The sequence below is a fragment of the Myxocyprinus asiaticus genome, chromosome 23, assembly GCF_019703515.2.
Source record: "Myxocyprinus asiaticus isolate MX2 ecotype Aquarium Trade chromosome 23, UBuf_Myxa_2, whole genome shotgun sequence".
Lineage (NCBI taxonomy): Eukaryota > Metazoa > Chordata > Actinopteri > Cypriniformes > Catostomidae > Myxocyprinus > Myxocyprinus asiaticus.
In genome coordinates this window covers 15,995,392-16,009,169 of record NC_059366.1, presented here as the reverse complement: position 1 = coordinate 16,009,169, position 13,778 = coordinate 15,995,392, and the positions used below count along the sequence as shown (strand labels likewise).

Sequence of the window (13,778 nt, the reverse complement as noted above, 5' to 3'; positions counted from 1 at the left end):
AGAATGATGTAATGACAGGTGATTTCAAAAGAAAAATTAATTGCATCCATCAGTGCAATAAATCAATGTGCCCATTGTATCCACTGACAAAGACCAGCAGACCTTCCCCTCAAAGGAAACTTTTCTTTGACACAGATTTGAAAGCACAAAGGGTTAACAGAGGGTTTCTGGGACTTTGAATCTCCTCCCCCAAAACAACACCCCCTGGAATGGTCTGCCCCGCTCGTTCACATGACACGTGTGTGTGTATGTGTGTATATTTGTTAGTGAGAGAGAGTAAAGCTTTGTGTGTGTGTTTTCTATCTGCCATATATAGGGACAAACTTGCTTCGAGATGTGCTTGTCTGTTTTATAGTCAGTAATCTATCTGCAAACCTCTCTTTCTTTCTGTGTTTCTTCTATATGTAGTCCTGGAGAGTCTCAGGACTTTAAGGAGCTCTGCATTCTTGGCCTACAGCAGCTACAGTTGGAGGAAATTACAGAGACTCTGATAGATATATTTTCTCCTGTTTATTTTTTAAAGCTCTGTTGAGTTGCTGGCAAACATGGAAGGAGTGAATGATGTTCATGATGATGGCTCCTTCATGTTCACTTCAGAGTCGGTGGGAGAAGGGCATCCAGGTGATTTTTTTTTTTTTCATCTAAACAAAAGTTGATTATATTAAAATCTCCAACATTCCTTTAGCATTTTTCCTGAAGTGTGCAATTGTAAATTTAAGTAACTCTGCATTAATTCTCTGTTCATCTGTACTTAAAACCACAAAAGACATGTGTCTACTTATAGACTGTTTTACCTGCCTCAACAAGTCATTGGAACATGTTTAAGTGATAAAGTAAGGTGATTTGGCAACAGTTCAGTAGAGTTCAAAAGCTGACATGCACAGGTAATTCACATGTTGAGTAAGAATACTTCCACTGTACCATGTGCTCCATTGGTATTTCATTGAGTGAAAGTATAGTAGACATAAATATTCAATTACGGGTTTGTGACTTTTACAGGGGGTGTTATATTTCAGTGTACCACTGTAAGGGTTTTCTCAGTTACATGTTTACTATGCAATTTATTTCATGATAATGTTACACCTTTAATCTGATACAATGAGTCATTTTATTATAGCACCCTCCAAGAACTATCCTTAAGACACATGCACAGTAGAAAAAAGTGGGAATCAATCATTGGCACAAAAGTCATCCCAGAAATGTTGCTTTGGTAGTTTATTCTGTCTGCTGTGGGAACTTGCCAGACCTCAGACTTCTTATCAACCATACTGCAGTTCTCTCATGCCATGCTGCAAGGCCAAAGTGGTCAAGACAGGTTCATATTCTACAGGTTGAAATAACTCCAGTCTAAATGTATAATCAAATCTTGTCTGGTTCCATTGCCAGAATAATTCCTCTATGACAAATTTTGCAACAATATGATACTTTACTACAGTATCTATGATCTTTCATCTAAACATCTTTTATCAGCACATATTTTAGCAGGTCAAGCAATAGACATGCATGTGCAAGACCAATTAAATCTATTCCATAATGTCTCCAGCGAAGTTCTATAAACAGTTTCATAGATTTGTCTAGTTTTTCCATCTTGTGTTATCACCTGGGATGTTGTTTCTGACAGTGTCGATTCTGATGTAACTCACCTAAGCTGTTGCCTCAGCTAGCGGCCCAAATATAGGCTGAGTGAATGATTCTGAAAAGAGAGGACCACTGGTATTGTCCTCCAACTGCTCAGCTATGGCTTTGCTTTGTTGGGACTTCTGTCTATAGTAAAGCACAGCATTCTAAAGTCTTACAATAGGAAAGGCAGTGTAACTCTTAAACTCACTTCATCATTGAGTAACCATTACTTTCAACCGTATTAGCACATTCATTTATACTTTAACCTTTATCTAGACCATTATATAACTTTGTTTCATAATGCTGCATGTTGTTTTTTTTTTTTTTTTTTGCATAGATAAAATTTGTGACCAAATCAGTGATGCTGTCCTTGATGCCCACTTGAAGCAAGATCCTGATGCTAAGGTGGCCTGTGGTGAGTGGATATTCCTGATTCAGAAAAAAAAAAAAAAATAAAGACATGAAAGCTCTCAGGGAAAATTATAAATGTCCGTATATTATTTTAATGTGCATAGTCCAAAGATTGGTCACTTACCTCTTCTTTTGTTATAAAGTGATCATTACCTGCACTCTCTCTGTCCTTACACTCTTAAAAATAATTTTCCAGCTAGAACTAGACAGGGTTTTACAGCCTGATGGTATAGGAAGACCTTTTTATTCTATAGGTTTATTATCATCTATACTGGTGCTTTAAGGAACCCAGCAACCAACATACTGATCTGAAGCACCTATAATGTTACATCTCCAAAGAACCATGAAGCCCAATCAAGAACCCTTGAAAGAACCTTCAGATAAAAATGGTTCTTGAAAAGAAGAAGTTCCTTTGCTGAACCTAAGGGGCCAAGGAACATTTGAAGAACCTTTATTTTAAGAGTGTGAAGCAGAATAATATTAGTGTGGTAATTCAAATGGCATTCAACAATCTTCATGTCTAAACTTAATATAGCAATAGATGATGCAGTATTAATCTACAGAGATGATCGTTTCCATTTGTTGTGTGTCGTGCAACGAATTAAAGGTATAGTTAACCCAAAAATTAAAATTCTCTCATCATTTACTCACCCTCATGCCATACCAGATGTGTATGTCTTTCTGTCCTCTGCTGAACACAAATGAAGATTTTTTGCAGAATATTTAAGCTCTGTAGGTCCACACAATGCAAGTCAATGGTGACCAACATTTTGAATCTCCAAAAAAACACAAAGTCAGCATATACATTTTTCATATGACTCCAGTGAGTAAATCCATGATTCAGAAGTGATATGATAGGTGTGGGTGAGAAACAATATTTAAGTCCTATTCCTATTAATCTCCACCTTTGACCAGCCCCGACCAGTAGGTGGCAATATGCATGAAGAATGCTAATCGCCAAAAAACAAAAGAAGAGGAATGTCGAAGTGAAAGATTTACATTTAGGCCTATACGCTTCTGAAGATATGGATTTAACCACTGAGGTCCTATGGATTACTCTTATACTGCCTTTATATGGTTTTTGAAGTTTCAAAAGTACTGGCTACCATTTACTTGCATTGTGAGGACCTACAGAGCTGAAATATTCTTCTAAAAATCTTAATTTGTGTTCTGTAGAAGAAAGAAAGTCATACAGCACATCTGGGATGGCATGAGGGTGAGTAGATGATGAGAGAATTTTCATTTTTGGGTGAACTATCCCATTAACCTTATTGTCTTTATCATTAGAGACAGTTTGCAAGACTGGCATGGTACTGCTATGCGGTGAGATCACATCTCGGGCCAATGTGGACTACCAAAGTGTTGTGCGTGATACCATTAAACACATTGGTTATGACAACTCTGAAAAAGGTCAGGACATCTAAATATTGTGCTTCAGTGATTACTCTTTTTTTAAAGATCTCTACTGATTCATTTGCCTCTTTTGTTTGCTTCCGCATATCTGCTCTTTCTCTCCTCACTGTTTAGGTTTCGACTATAACACCTGCAATGTGCTGGTGGCCCTGGAGCAGCAGTCTCCTGATATAGCACAGGGCGTCCACATTGACAGACATGAGGAAGATATTGGAGCTGGAGACCAGGTCAGAACACTTAGGAAGTGTAAAAATGTGTATGAGCATCATAATTTGCGACAACTCACATGATAAACATCTTCATCCCTTCATATTGCCTTCACTTATGTTTTAGGGACTCATGTTTGGTTACGCCACAGATGAGACAGAAGAGTGTATGCCGCTCACCATCGTCCTCGCTCACAAACTCAATGCCAAAATGGCTGAGCTGCGGCGGGACAGGACTATTCCATGGCTCCGTCCAGACTCTAAAACCCAGGTTTGTTAAGTAACAGTACAAGGCAGGGCTTAACAGTAAGGGCCAGAGTGAGAGAATTGTGGCCATTTGATGGAACTGTGACTTGCCCTATATTGGGCCAGTTCTTCTGTTCTTACAGTATGTTCCAATTATCTTATATTAATTGATTGTGCAGAATTCATCATCTGAATTCATCTGAATTTTGATTATGTAAAATATGTCACTAGCGAAACATTATTATGCCGACTGACAGATTTTCTCAGGTTTTGTAGAAATTGCGATTGTGATAGTGTTCTTTAAACAGTGTTTAATGAAAAATATAATGCTATTTTTCTGACACTTATTAAAATGTTGCTAAAATTTATATGAGCCATTGAAAATGTTGGCAGGACATGTATAATTTTGAACAAGCCAGCTGAAAAAAATGGTAACACTTCACGATAAAGTTGAATTCATTCATATTATTTAACTACATTAGTTGAAGTAACATGAAGTATCATTAAATAATACTTTTACAGTACTTATAAATATTGGTTAATGATAATTTCAAGTTATATACTAATACAATTTTTTTATTAAAAGTTGCATACTGTATGTTAACATTAGTTAATGCATTATGAACTAACGTGAACTAACAATGAACAATTGTATTTTTTATAAATGATCATAAACCAATATATATATATATATATATATATATATATATATATATATATATATATATATATATATATATATATATATATATATTATTTGTTTATTTATTTATTTCTTTTACTTTTCGCCAGTGCCTAACAGTAAGATTTTGTTTGATAACATTTTACAACAAGCTTCTATTTTTAACATTAGTAACTAACATTGAACAGTATTTTTTACAGTATTTATTTGAAATGTAACATAAATCTTTTTGCTGTAATGTGAAGCTGATTTTTCACACTTGGTGACCAGTTGATTTAACTGTAATTTTTGTCTTTAGAGCCATAATATGTTATTTCCAAGCGTCTGACTGACATTGACCATGCTATCTTATCAGTCTTAGTGTTCATTGATCCAGGACATTTGCCAATAGGTGTGACTGCTGTTGAGCAAGACAGTGACCATGAAGCGGTCTCTTTGATTGCTTGTGAGAAAATGACCCTCGCCATGACATCCAGGGCCTCTGATCCTTACTTTTCACAGTATGGCAGAGGACACGGCTGTGCACCCATCAGTCTCAGGCACATGCCAGCAACCCAAGCTGGGCAGCTCTCAGGAAGCTGAAACCTCTGGTCTATTTTGAGTTCTGGCATTTTCAGACCATAGAGCAGGACATGTCCAAAGTTCTTCACGTTCCCTATGTTGTAAATGTAGATTGAAACAATGACTTCAAATGACCTCACAGATTTCCTGTACTCCAGGTCACTGTACACTACAAGCAGGAGAATGGAGCTGTGATTCCTTTGCGTGTTCACACAGTGGTCATCTCTGTCCAACATGACGACTACATTTCACTGGAAGAGCAGCAACGCATTCTGAAGGAGAAGGTCATCAAGGCTGTGGTTCCTGCAAAATATCTTGATGATAAAACAGTCTACCACCTGCAACCAAGTGGCCGTTTTGTCATTGGAGGGCCTCAGGTGCGTTCCTTCAGCAAGTCTATGGATTTCTTTGGAGTTCTATGGCTTTATTTGGTATACATAAATTCTGTTATTTACACACATTCATTTCGATCCAAACCCATATGCTGATATTTTTTATGTGGAGCACACAAGGACAATTTTTTTTAAGTATTTTTACGCAGCTCTTGCCATACAATAACAGTTCATAGTGACCACAGCTGGTCCCAAAAAGGCCACACACAAAGAACAAAAAACAAAAAAAACACCACAAATCATCATAAAATTATCATAAATATAGTCTATATGAATAGTGCGTTATATTCCAAATCATCTGAAGCCATATGTTAGATTTGTCTGAGGAACAGACCAATATATGTCATTATTCACTGATGATCTTCATCTCTGCCAAATCTTACGTTTAGCTCGTATTATAGTAGTATTATAGTAGTGGTCGACCGATATAGGTTTTTCAATGGCCTATGCAGATAACGATATCTAGAAAGCAGGATGTCTGATATAAATTCCAGTAAACATGATCCAACCTAACAACAGCAAGTCAGATGTACACAGAAATTCTTAAGTACAACAAACACTTATTTTAGGCAATATTTACTAAAATGTGCATAAACTTAAAAAGAGAACAACCTTGAAAACAGAAACTGTTGACCATCCACTGACAAATCTATTGATGGGTTATAGAACTGACACAAGTGAAAGTTAGCACTTCTCTTAATTGGCCAAGTGAACACTGTTATCAGCCGACAATCACAAAATGGCCAAATATCGGCCGATTAATCGGTCTGTCACTACAAATCACTACATTTATTTTCGTGTGTGTGTAACTGGATGTGGCCACAAACTAGACAAACTTAAGCAGAGATGGCGATCGAGAGCTGCATAATAATTTTTCTTTTGTCTTCCATGGAAAAATAAAAGTTATTGGTTTAATGTGAGGGAGTGTAAAAAAAAGTGCTGGGTAAAAATATTCATTTTCCAATGAAATCACGATCTTCATTTGAACAACCCCTATATCGATTTTTAAAATCCCAAGATCAATCTTTGACTTTAATGTTTAATTTAGGTTTAGGTCCTGTTGTTTATATATATATATATATATATATATATATATATATATATATATATATATATTCGTATTGTACCAAGTAAGAAGGTTCCCTGTATAATTTACAGCTTTAACTAAGAGTATTTCTTTCATTTGTATGCGAAATGGACATAATAGCTGAAATATACCCAAATGAATCAGAATCAAATCATTTCAAAATCGGAACTGAATCAAATCAAGATCTTGTAAATCAGAATCAAATAAAATCAGGAAATTTGTATTAACCACAAAATAATATTTTCTTTTCAGGGAGACGCCGGTGTTACAGGAAGGAAGATCATTGTGGACACATATGGTGGCTGGGGGGCTCACGGTGGTGGAGCTTTCTCTGGAAAGGACTACACCAAGGTGGACCGCTCTGCTGCCTATGCTGCACGCTGGGTGGCTAAGTCTCTTGTGAAGGCCAAACTGTGCAGAAGAGTTTTGGTGCAGGTGGGACAAAAGTGTAGACTTTAAAAAAATAAAAACTGCAAACGATTCATCAGATTGTATCTAGACAAAAGGTCACAAACAACTCAACACATTATTGACCAATTTGTGTTTGTAGTAGATACGACTGGAATGGATAAGCTGGATGGCTGGATAAAAGCAAGGTCATGTATAATTTATTCTTGTGTTCTGTAGGTGTCTTACGCCATTGGAGTCGCCCACCCTCTGTCAATTTCCCTCTTCACCTATGGCTCATCAGAAAAAACAGAGAAGGAGTTGCTACAGATTGTCAACAAGAACTTTGACCTCCGACCAGGCGTCATTGTTAGGTAAACAATGAATAAGATAATATGTTCTTATTATCGTCATCCATTTCAGGAAGAGAAACAACATTTTATATTTTTCAGCCTTAAGCACCAATTGGTTATCAAGCTGTGTAATTTGTGTGGGGGTGGTTTAAAAAATTTGAGGTAAATTATTAACATTATTTACATGGATTTATTTACATGGAATAACTATCTTAAAAAGAGTAGGGGTAGAAAGTAAGGGTTATTCCACTAATATTAGAGCTGTGAGCATGGTGCGTGCTTCAAAGGGATTGTCCCAGCAATTAGTGTCCAGTTAAATAGTCAGAGTGTGAATGATGGTAAATTCCTGTCAAAGTGTAAATAATGGGATGTTGGAAGCCTAATGGTCTACTCTAGGACATGAGCTGCTAATGCAAATGTTTAATCTCAAGAATGGATGACAAAACAAACCCTGCTCACCATTGTGACTTGTGAGCATTTTTTCCCACATCTTCCAGTGGGAGTACTACTGCAGTCAATGCACAGAAGAGGGGTGCCCGACTGGTGGCTTGCATTAAAGCCCTTAAGATCAAAGTTACGCCACTGTTTAGATTAAAACTGTCTGCTGTATGGCAAAAAGTTAACAATTTGATTTCCACGGACAGGGACCTGAACCTGAAGAGGCCAATCTACCAGAGCACCGCCTGCTACGGCCATTTTGGCAGATCAGATTTTCCCTGGGAGGTGGCCAAGAGTCTCAAGGTTTAAAGTGACAGGCTTGTCCTTTAGTCATCATTCATCCGCTGCAACTCTGAAGAGAATATGTTCTCACACCCTTGATCTCTCTTTCCTTCAATGCTTCTCTTCCAGTTTATTTTAGTCCCCCCCCTCATACACTACATTGCAGATTGGAGCAGGATACTGTAAATGTCATAATTGAGAAATCAAATCCAGCTTTACAATTGGAAGGCAGTCATGAATGGACCCCTCAAAATGTTGACCACACTATTTCAATGTTGATCACCATCATCATACAAGCAAGTCTGCTGTGTACTGATATATATATATATATATATGATATTTAGCTGTACTGATATTCAGGACAAGAGCATCATTGTGCATGTGATATTGTTTTTAATACAAGAGTAAAAAATAGTGAAAATAGTTCTAAACTAAGCCAAAGCAGAATCAACGTTACGTGTAACATGTCTGGAATGCCACGAACACAGACAAACAGAGTGATACAAAGAGTAAAACTTTACAGTGTTGTTATACAAAATATCAGCACTCTTGGAATACTGCTTGTCCAATCAGATTCGAGGACCGTAACTAATTGTTGTATAGGATTAATAGAAACCTTCAGTCTAATCACTGTGTGCATCTATCATTCCTTAAATCATACAGTGCATTATAGTTACCTATTATCTATTTCTCAGTCTTGACTGCATTGACATTTCTTTTTCTCTCTTTTTTTATCATTAATAGCCAAATGTACCTTTATATTACTATTATTATTATTATTGTGACTGTAACCAGCTGGTTAATTCAGCATCATGCTGTGTGGAGACAAAAGCAACATATTGTGGACCATTGTGAACTTTAGGTTTTACACATCATATACATTACAGTCTTAAAAAAGTTTCTAATTTTCTTGCATCAGAAGTACATTGGCTTTTAAGGAGCTTTTTATGTCAATAAATGTTGGAAAATGGCAGAGGGATTTTAATATGAGAGTAAGCAATGCCTTCTTGTTTACATGTACAGATCGCCTGTGTTGATCTTACAAAGGATTTTTCACCACTGGAGAATAAGCATATATTTGTGTGTGAGTGTATGTGTGTGTGTGTAGTTCAGTTAAGCAAAGCTAGATTTTGTTGAGATGTGTGTGTGTGTGTGTGTGAGGGCAGGTTTGGGTGGTTTACGAGGAAATTTTTTTAGGTTACAAACTGGTAATTACAAGGGTATTATGTTATAAATGTGGTTAATGAGGACATTTCTAGTGTCCCCATAATTCAAATTGCTTAAAAAAACATACTAAACGATGTTTTTTTGAAAATGTAAAAATGCAGAACGTTTTTTGTGAGGGTTAGGTTTAGGGTTAGGGTTAGGGGACAGAATCTATAGTTCGTACAGCATAAAAATCATTATGTCTATGGAGAGTCCTCATAAGGATAGCCGCACCAACATGTGTGTCTGTGTGAAAGCCACTGTGTAATATTACTTTTAATTTTTAACTTCTATGTGTTCAACAGAGGCATTAATCCTTACAAACATTGAAACCAACCTTATTCTTACCATTCTTACCCTTTCCTTTCAGATTGTCAACTTTTGTCATAGAATTTAAGATCTGATATGTAAATAATTGTGAATAATTAAAGTATGGAAAATTCTTCATATTTGTGTGGTCTCATTATGCATTTTTTCAGGAAGGACTATTATCCAGTAATTCCACCAAGTTGCTGACTTAAGTGATAATGTGCAAAGAATAGATTGATTAATCACACTTTGCAATAGGTCACATAGTTTACTAGAACACTATCTAGTAAGTCAAACAAGAATACTCAAATTCATTGTGTTGGTATTTGCCTCGTAACTCCAAATGAAAGGACATGGTGTCCACTTACAGGATCTGAAATGACTTGAATTTGAGAGGTGCTGCAATGACATTTAAAGCAATAATTCACTGGGGGAACAAAAGACAGTTCTGTAACAATTTACTCACCCTCATGTCATTCCAAACACAAAAGCAGATGTTTTATGTCCAAGCTGCTTTTCCATACCATGCAATTAGACCAGTTATCATTACTCCACCTCATGTCATTCCAAACCCATATGACTTTCTTCTGTAGAACACAAAAGAAGAAATTTTTCCACGTTCATAAGAGTTCACGAGAGAATTAACAGTGTCTGATTTGTGAATGTGTGAACGACAAGTTTGTATGATTCGTTCACATAAACTGATCCAAGTTTAACTGACTTAATGAACTGGTTGCAGCTGTTAACAGGTCTATGAAGAGTTAGATTATCAATGAAATTTGGTCTTTTCTTCACGCAAACCTATCGTAAGGTTTCAATACACTTTATTATATAACGCGTATGTAAGTCGTGTATGGACTACTTTTATGGGTTTTTTTTTTACAATTATTCCACATTATTTAGATTACTTAATTTACCTTTGTAACATTGCTAAATTCTGTTTGTTTTGAAGATTTCAAGGTTTCAAACAACATGAGGTGAGGTAAAATGTTTGACAGAAAGTATAAGAGAGTAATGTCTGATTCTGCTTTATTTCCATATGTTTTTAGTTAAGGCAAATATACAGTACAATCAAACATATCCTGCCAAATAAACAAAACATTTCTCCAATAACTGATTAAATCTTTGGTTTAATTGAAACGAAGGTACTGTTTGCTGTGTCATTAAATGCTGACGTGTGGCACAGCCTTGTTGAATGACTACAGCAGGTATGTACAGCGGTAGGTTCTACAACTATTTGTACTTGCCATGGGTTTGATTTAGTCATTTCTCTGTTTGCAGTACGAACAAACCGTCAGAGTCCAGGTTTGAGCAACAGCTCTGATGGAGGTTTAAGTAAACTGGTAGATAAAACACAGAGGAGCACAAACCTAGGCAAAGGGTAATGCAGCAATTTGATTATTTGAGCTGTATTATCAGCAAAGTCCAAAATAACATTTCTGAGGTACACAATGTGTTTAAACAGATTAGATCAAATGAAAAGGTTTCACCCAGTCTTCAGCCAAAAAAAAAAAAAAAAAAAGTATTTTATTGATGTTACATTTCAATTGCTGGTTTAAGTTTGTCTGCCAGCATGCCAGCAGGGAAAGGAACTGTAGGCATTGTAAAACATTCAGTCAACTCAGGTTTATCAATATAGACTTCTAGAATAACTTTAAAATGTTGTGGGACAACAAGAGAAAGACTTATCTGACATTCCTGAGTGCAGAGAATTAGTAATAACTAGTAAACTAACATGACATGGAATGTGTTTTCAGGATGGCGCTGGTAGCATATAAGGCAATACAATCATGGTCCTCATCCTAACAGAATAAATTACACAAACTCCCTTTCTAATGAGGAGCAATATAATTACTGATGTCACAATTTAGCCAATGTATAACAAGCTTGTTTTTAGAACAAGCCAAAAAATGCTTTATCAATTACAACCTTGCAGTCCGGCTGCATTTTTCCCAAGTAAAATAAAATTCCACAGAGGCCTAAAACTGTGAACACATATCAAACTATTTACCAGGGGCAGCGCCAATCTATTCTCTCTTAAAGGGATGTTTTTGAGAAAATTCAGAAGATGCTTCCTTGGAACCATCTCGCATGAACTCTCTCACCTCAACAACATGTGACAATTCCCACAGGGACAGCGAGAGGGAACCCTAATCACATTTTCCTCAGGACAAAATAGCTCTCTTCTCTACTCAATTACATTTGGTAACAACGTACTGCAACGCTCATAACTTCTGGAAAGCCACCATTTACTGGCGACCTGATGTGAAAAGCTTATGCGCCTGTTTTGCGTGAGGTTTTTGCTGATATCATTCAGCTTAGAATCAACATTAATATAAACCGAATATAATAAAATACATACATATTTTAGGTTTGGACAGTTTTCTGACATGTATGACTTTCAACATATATGTCTAGCTCTATTAAATAGCTGTATTTGGTTCTTTATTTCAAGGCACACTGGTAGTGATGTTTTAGACACCATCCTGCGATTAAGGCAAAATAAATCAACCTGATCATTTAACTAGAAGAGAGAGAGATACGTGAAAAGAAAAATGCCTTTGAAAAAACAAACAAAAGGCAAAGATAAAATCAGCATTTTATATTCATTGTCTTGCAATGTCTGGAATTGGCACTATTTTGATGCATTTTGCTTAAATGCTTGAATATAATGTTGATTGCAGAAGGCTTTGAAACTTCGTCATTGACGCAAACCTGCTCTTCCAGCTTTCCCTATGGACGCGGATAGCTGCCAACTAGCAGACTGTATTTGCTTTTATCCACAGATGCTTTCAAAATCCAGATGAGATCTAACGTAATCTCCAACACATCCAGTCAGTACTTCCCTTTTTTCAGCATGGAAGCTGTTGGATTCAAAGGTCCCCAGAGAATAAAGAAGGATGGACAGAGGGCATAGATTTGGTCTCTCAAAAATGTGCAAAATCTGAGCTGGATTCTTTGGCAAGGGTAAGTTGGTTGTATGAGAGCCAGGGTCCACTTTCTGTTATGTTCCCTCTGTAGTTCTAGTGTAAGGAGAGAGATTAGCAGATATTGGACACTGAGGTTAGAGTATGGACAGGCTCTCAGGCTGGTGCTGATTGGTTCCACTAAGCGACTCCATTTTGTGGTCTCGGCTTGCGGTCTGTAGAGATTGCCCTCGGGCCAGCACCATCATTGTGTCACTGGATATCCCAGCGAATTCAAAAGCAAATGTGCCGTAGAACAGCATGATAATGACACAGAAGACCCACTCAAAAATGGCTGATGCATGCTGCAGGACAAAACTCTCCTGGACAAAAAACACCCCGCCTGGAGAAAGATTTAGTCAAGGAATCATAATGAACACCACCAGCAGGAAGAACAGGAAGAAAGCAGAACAAAATATTGTCTGCGTGTCATCACAGCTGATTATAATAGGCTATTCAAAGATGTGATAATGCCTATTTTAAATAATTAACTGAATGAAACACTTTGCAAATCAAAAGTTTATAAACTTGTTTGATTACTTTCTCTTTTTATTTGGAACTTGAGAATACAGATAACCAAAATAGCCTTTTATCCAAGGTGATAAAAATGATAAATATTTTTAAAAAATCTAGTTTAAAACACATATCAAGTTATTAGAAATATAATCTTTGTATCCATATTGGTTTCATATATTTTTGAAAAACATTTATAGCATTTTCTACAAAAAATAAATATAAATATTAATGAATATTAATCTTTAAAAATAAATTATTTAATGACTTTAAAAATGTAAAGTGGTGTAACCATCAAGTAAAAATGTTTTATTATACTTTCCTTGCACCTTAAATCAAACTTAATTTCTCACTTCACAAAAAGATTTCAAACATATTTTTCAAGAAAAATTTATTTTTTTCAAAAATCATGAATTTTTGAGTCACGAATATCAAGAAGTTTTTCCATTACTCCATTTGACCTGAACAAAATATGTCACATGACAACAAATGGCTATCTGCATGTTGGCCACGTCACCCGACAAAAATGTTAATTATGTTTAAAAATTTTTTGCTTATTGTTCACAATAAAAGATTCTAAACTGCTTATGTCCAAATGTATTTTTACAATAATTTCAGCTTTTAAAGGAATGTTCTGGGTTCAATACAAGTTGAGCTCAATCGACAGCATTTGTGGCATAATATTGATTACCACAAAAAATAATTT

General features: G+C 36.1%; 2 protein-coding genes across 4 annotated transcripts in view; one reads left to right on the top strand and one right to left on the bottom strand.

Annotated features, from left to right (window-relative positions):
• Window positions 1-270: 270 nt before the first annotated feature.
• LOC127413656 (S-adenosylmethionine synthase-like) lies at window positions 271-9,731 on the top strand. Its single transcript, XM_051650953.1, has 9 exons — window positions 271-621; window positions 1,958-2,035; window positions 3,319-3,441; window positions 3,559-3,671; window positions 3,778-3,921; window positions 5,298-5,516; window positions 6,871-7,053; window positions 7,246-7,379; window positions 8,003-9,731. The coding sequence occupies exons 1-9, from the start codon at window positions 546-548 to the stop codon at window positions 8,103-8,105; spliced, it is 1,173 nt and encodes a 390-aa protein (XP_051506913.1). The 5' UTR covers window positions 271-545; the 3' UTR covers window positions 8,106-9,731.
• Window positions 9,423-13,778, bottom strand: part of LOC127413657 (transmembrane protein 150A-like) — a 53,025-nt gene continuing 48,669 nt past the window's right edge. For all 3 annotated transcript variants that reach the window (XM_051650954.1, XM_051650956.1, XM_051650955.1), the window contains one exon: window positions 9,423-12,902. In XM_051650954.1, coding sequence (XP_051506914.1) covers window positions 12,658-12,902 — 245 coding nt within the window. In that variant the 3' untranslated portion in view covers window positions 9,423-12,657. The remainder of the gene's footprint in view (window positions 12,903-13,778) is intronic.

Bases quoted from the DNA above. Each gene is read 5' to 3' on its own strand.
- LOC127413656 (XM_051650953.1), top strand. From the start codon at position 546: ATGGAAGGAGTGAATGATGTTCATGATGATGGCTCCTTCATGTTCACT. The intron at 622-1,957 runs GTGATTTTTTTT...TTTTTTGCATAG, and splicing joins GGTGGGAGAAGGGCATCCAG to ATAAAATTTGTGACCAAATC. The intron at 7,054-7,245 runs GTGGGACAAAAG...TGTGTTCTGTAG, and splicing joins GCAGAAGAGTTTTGGTGCAG to GTGTCTTACGCCATTGGAGT.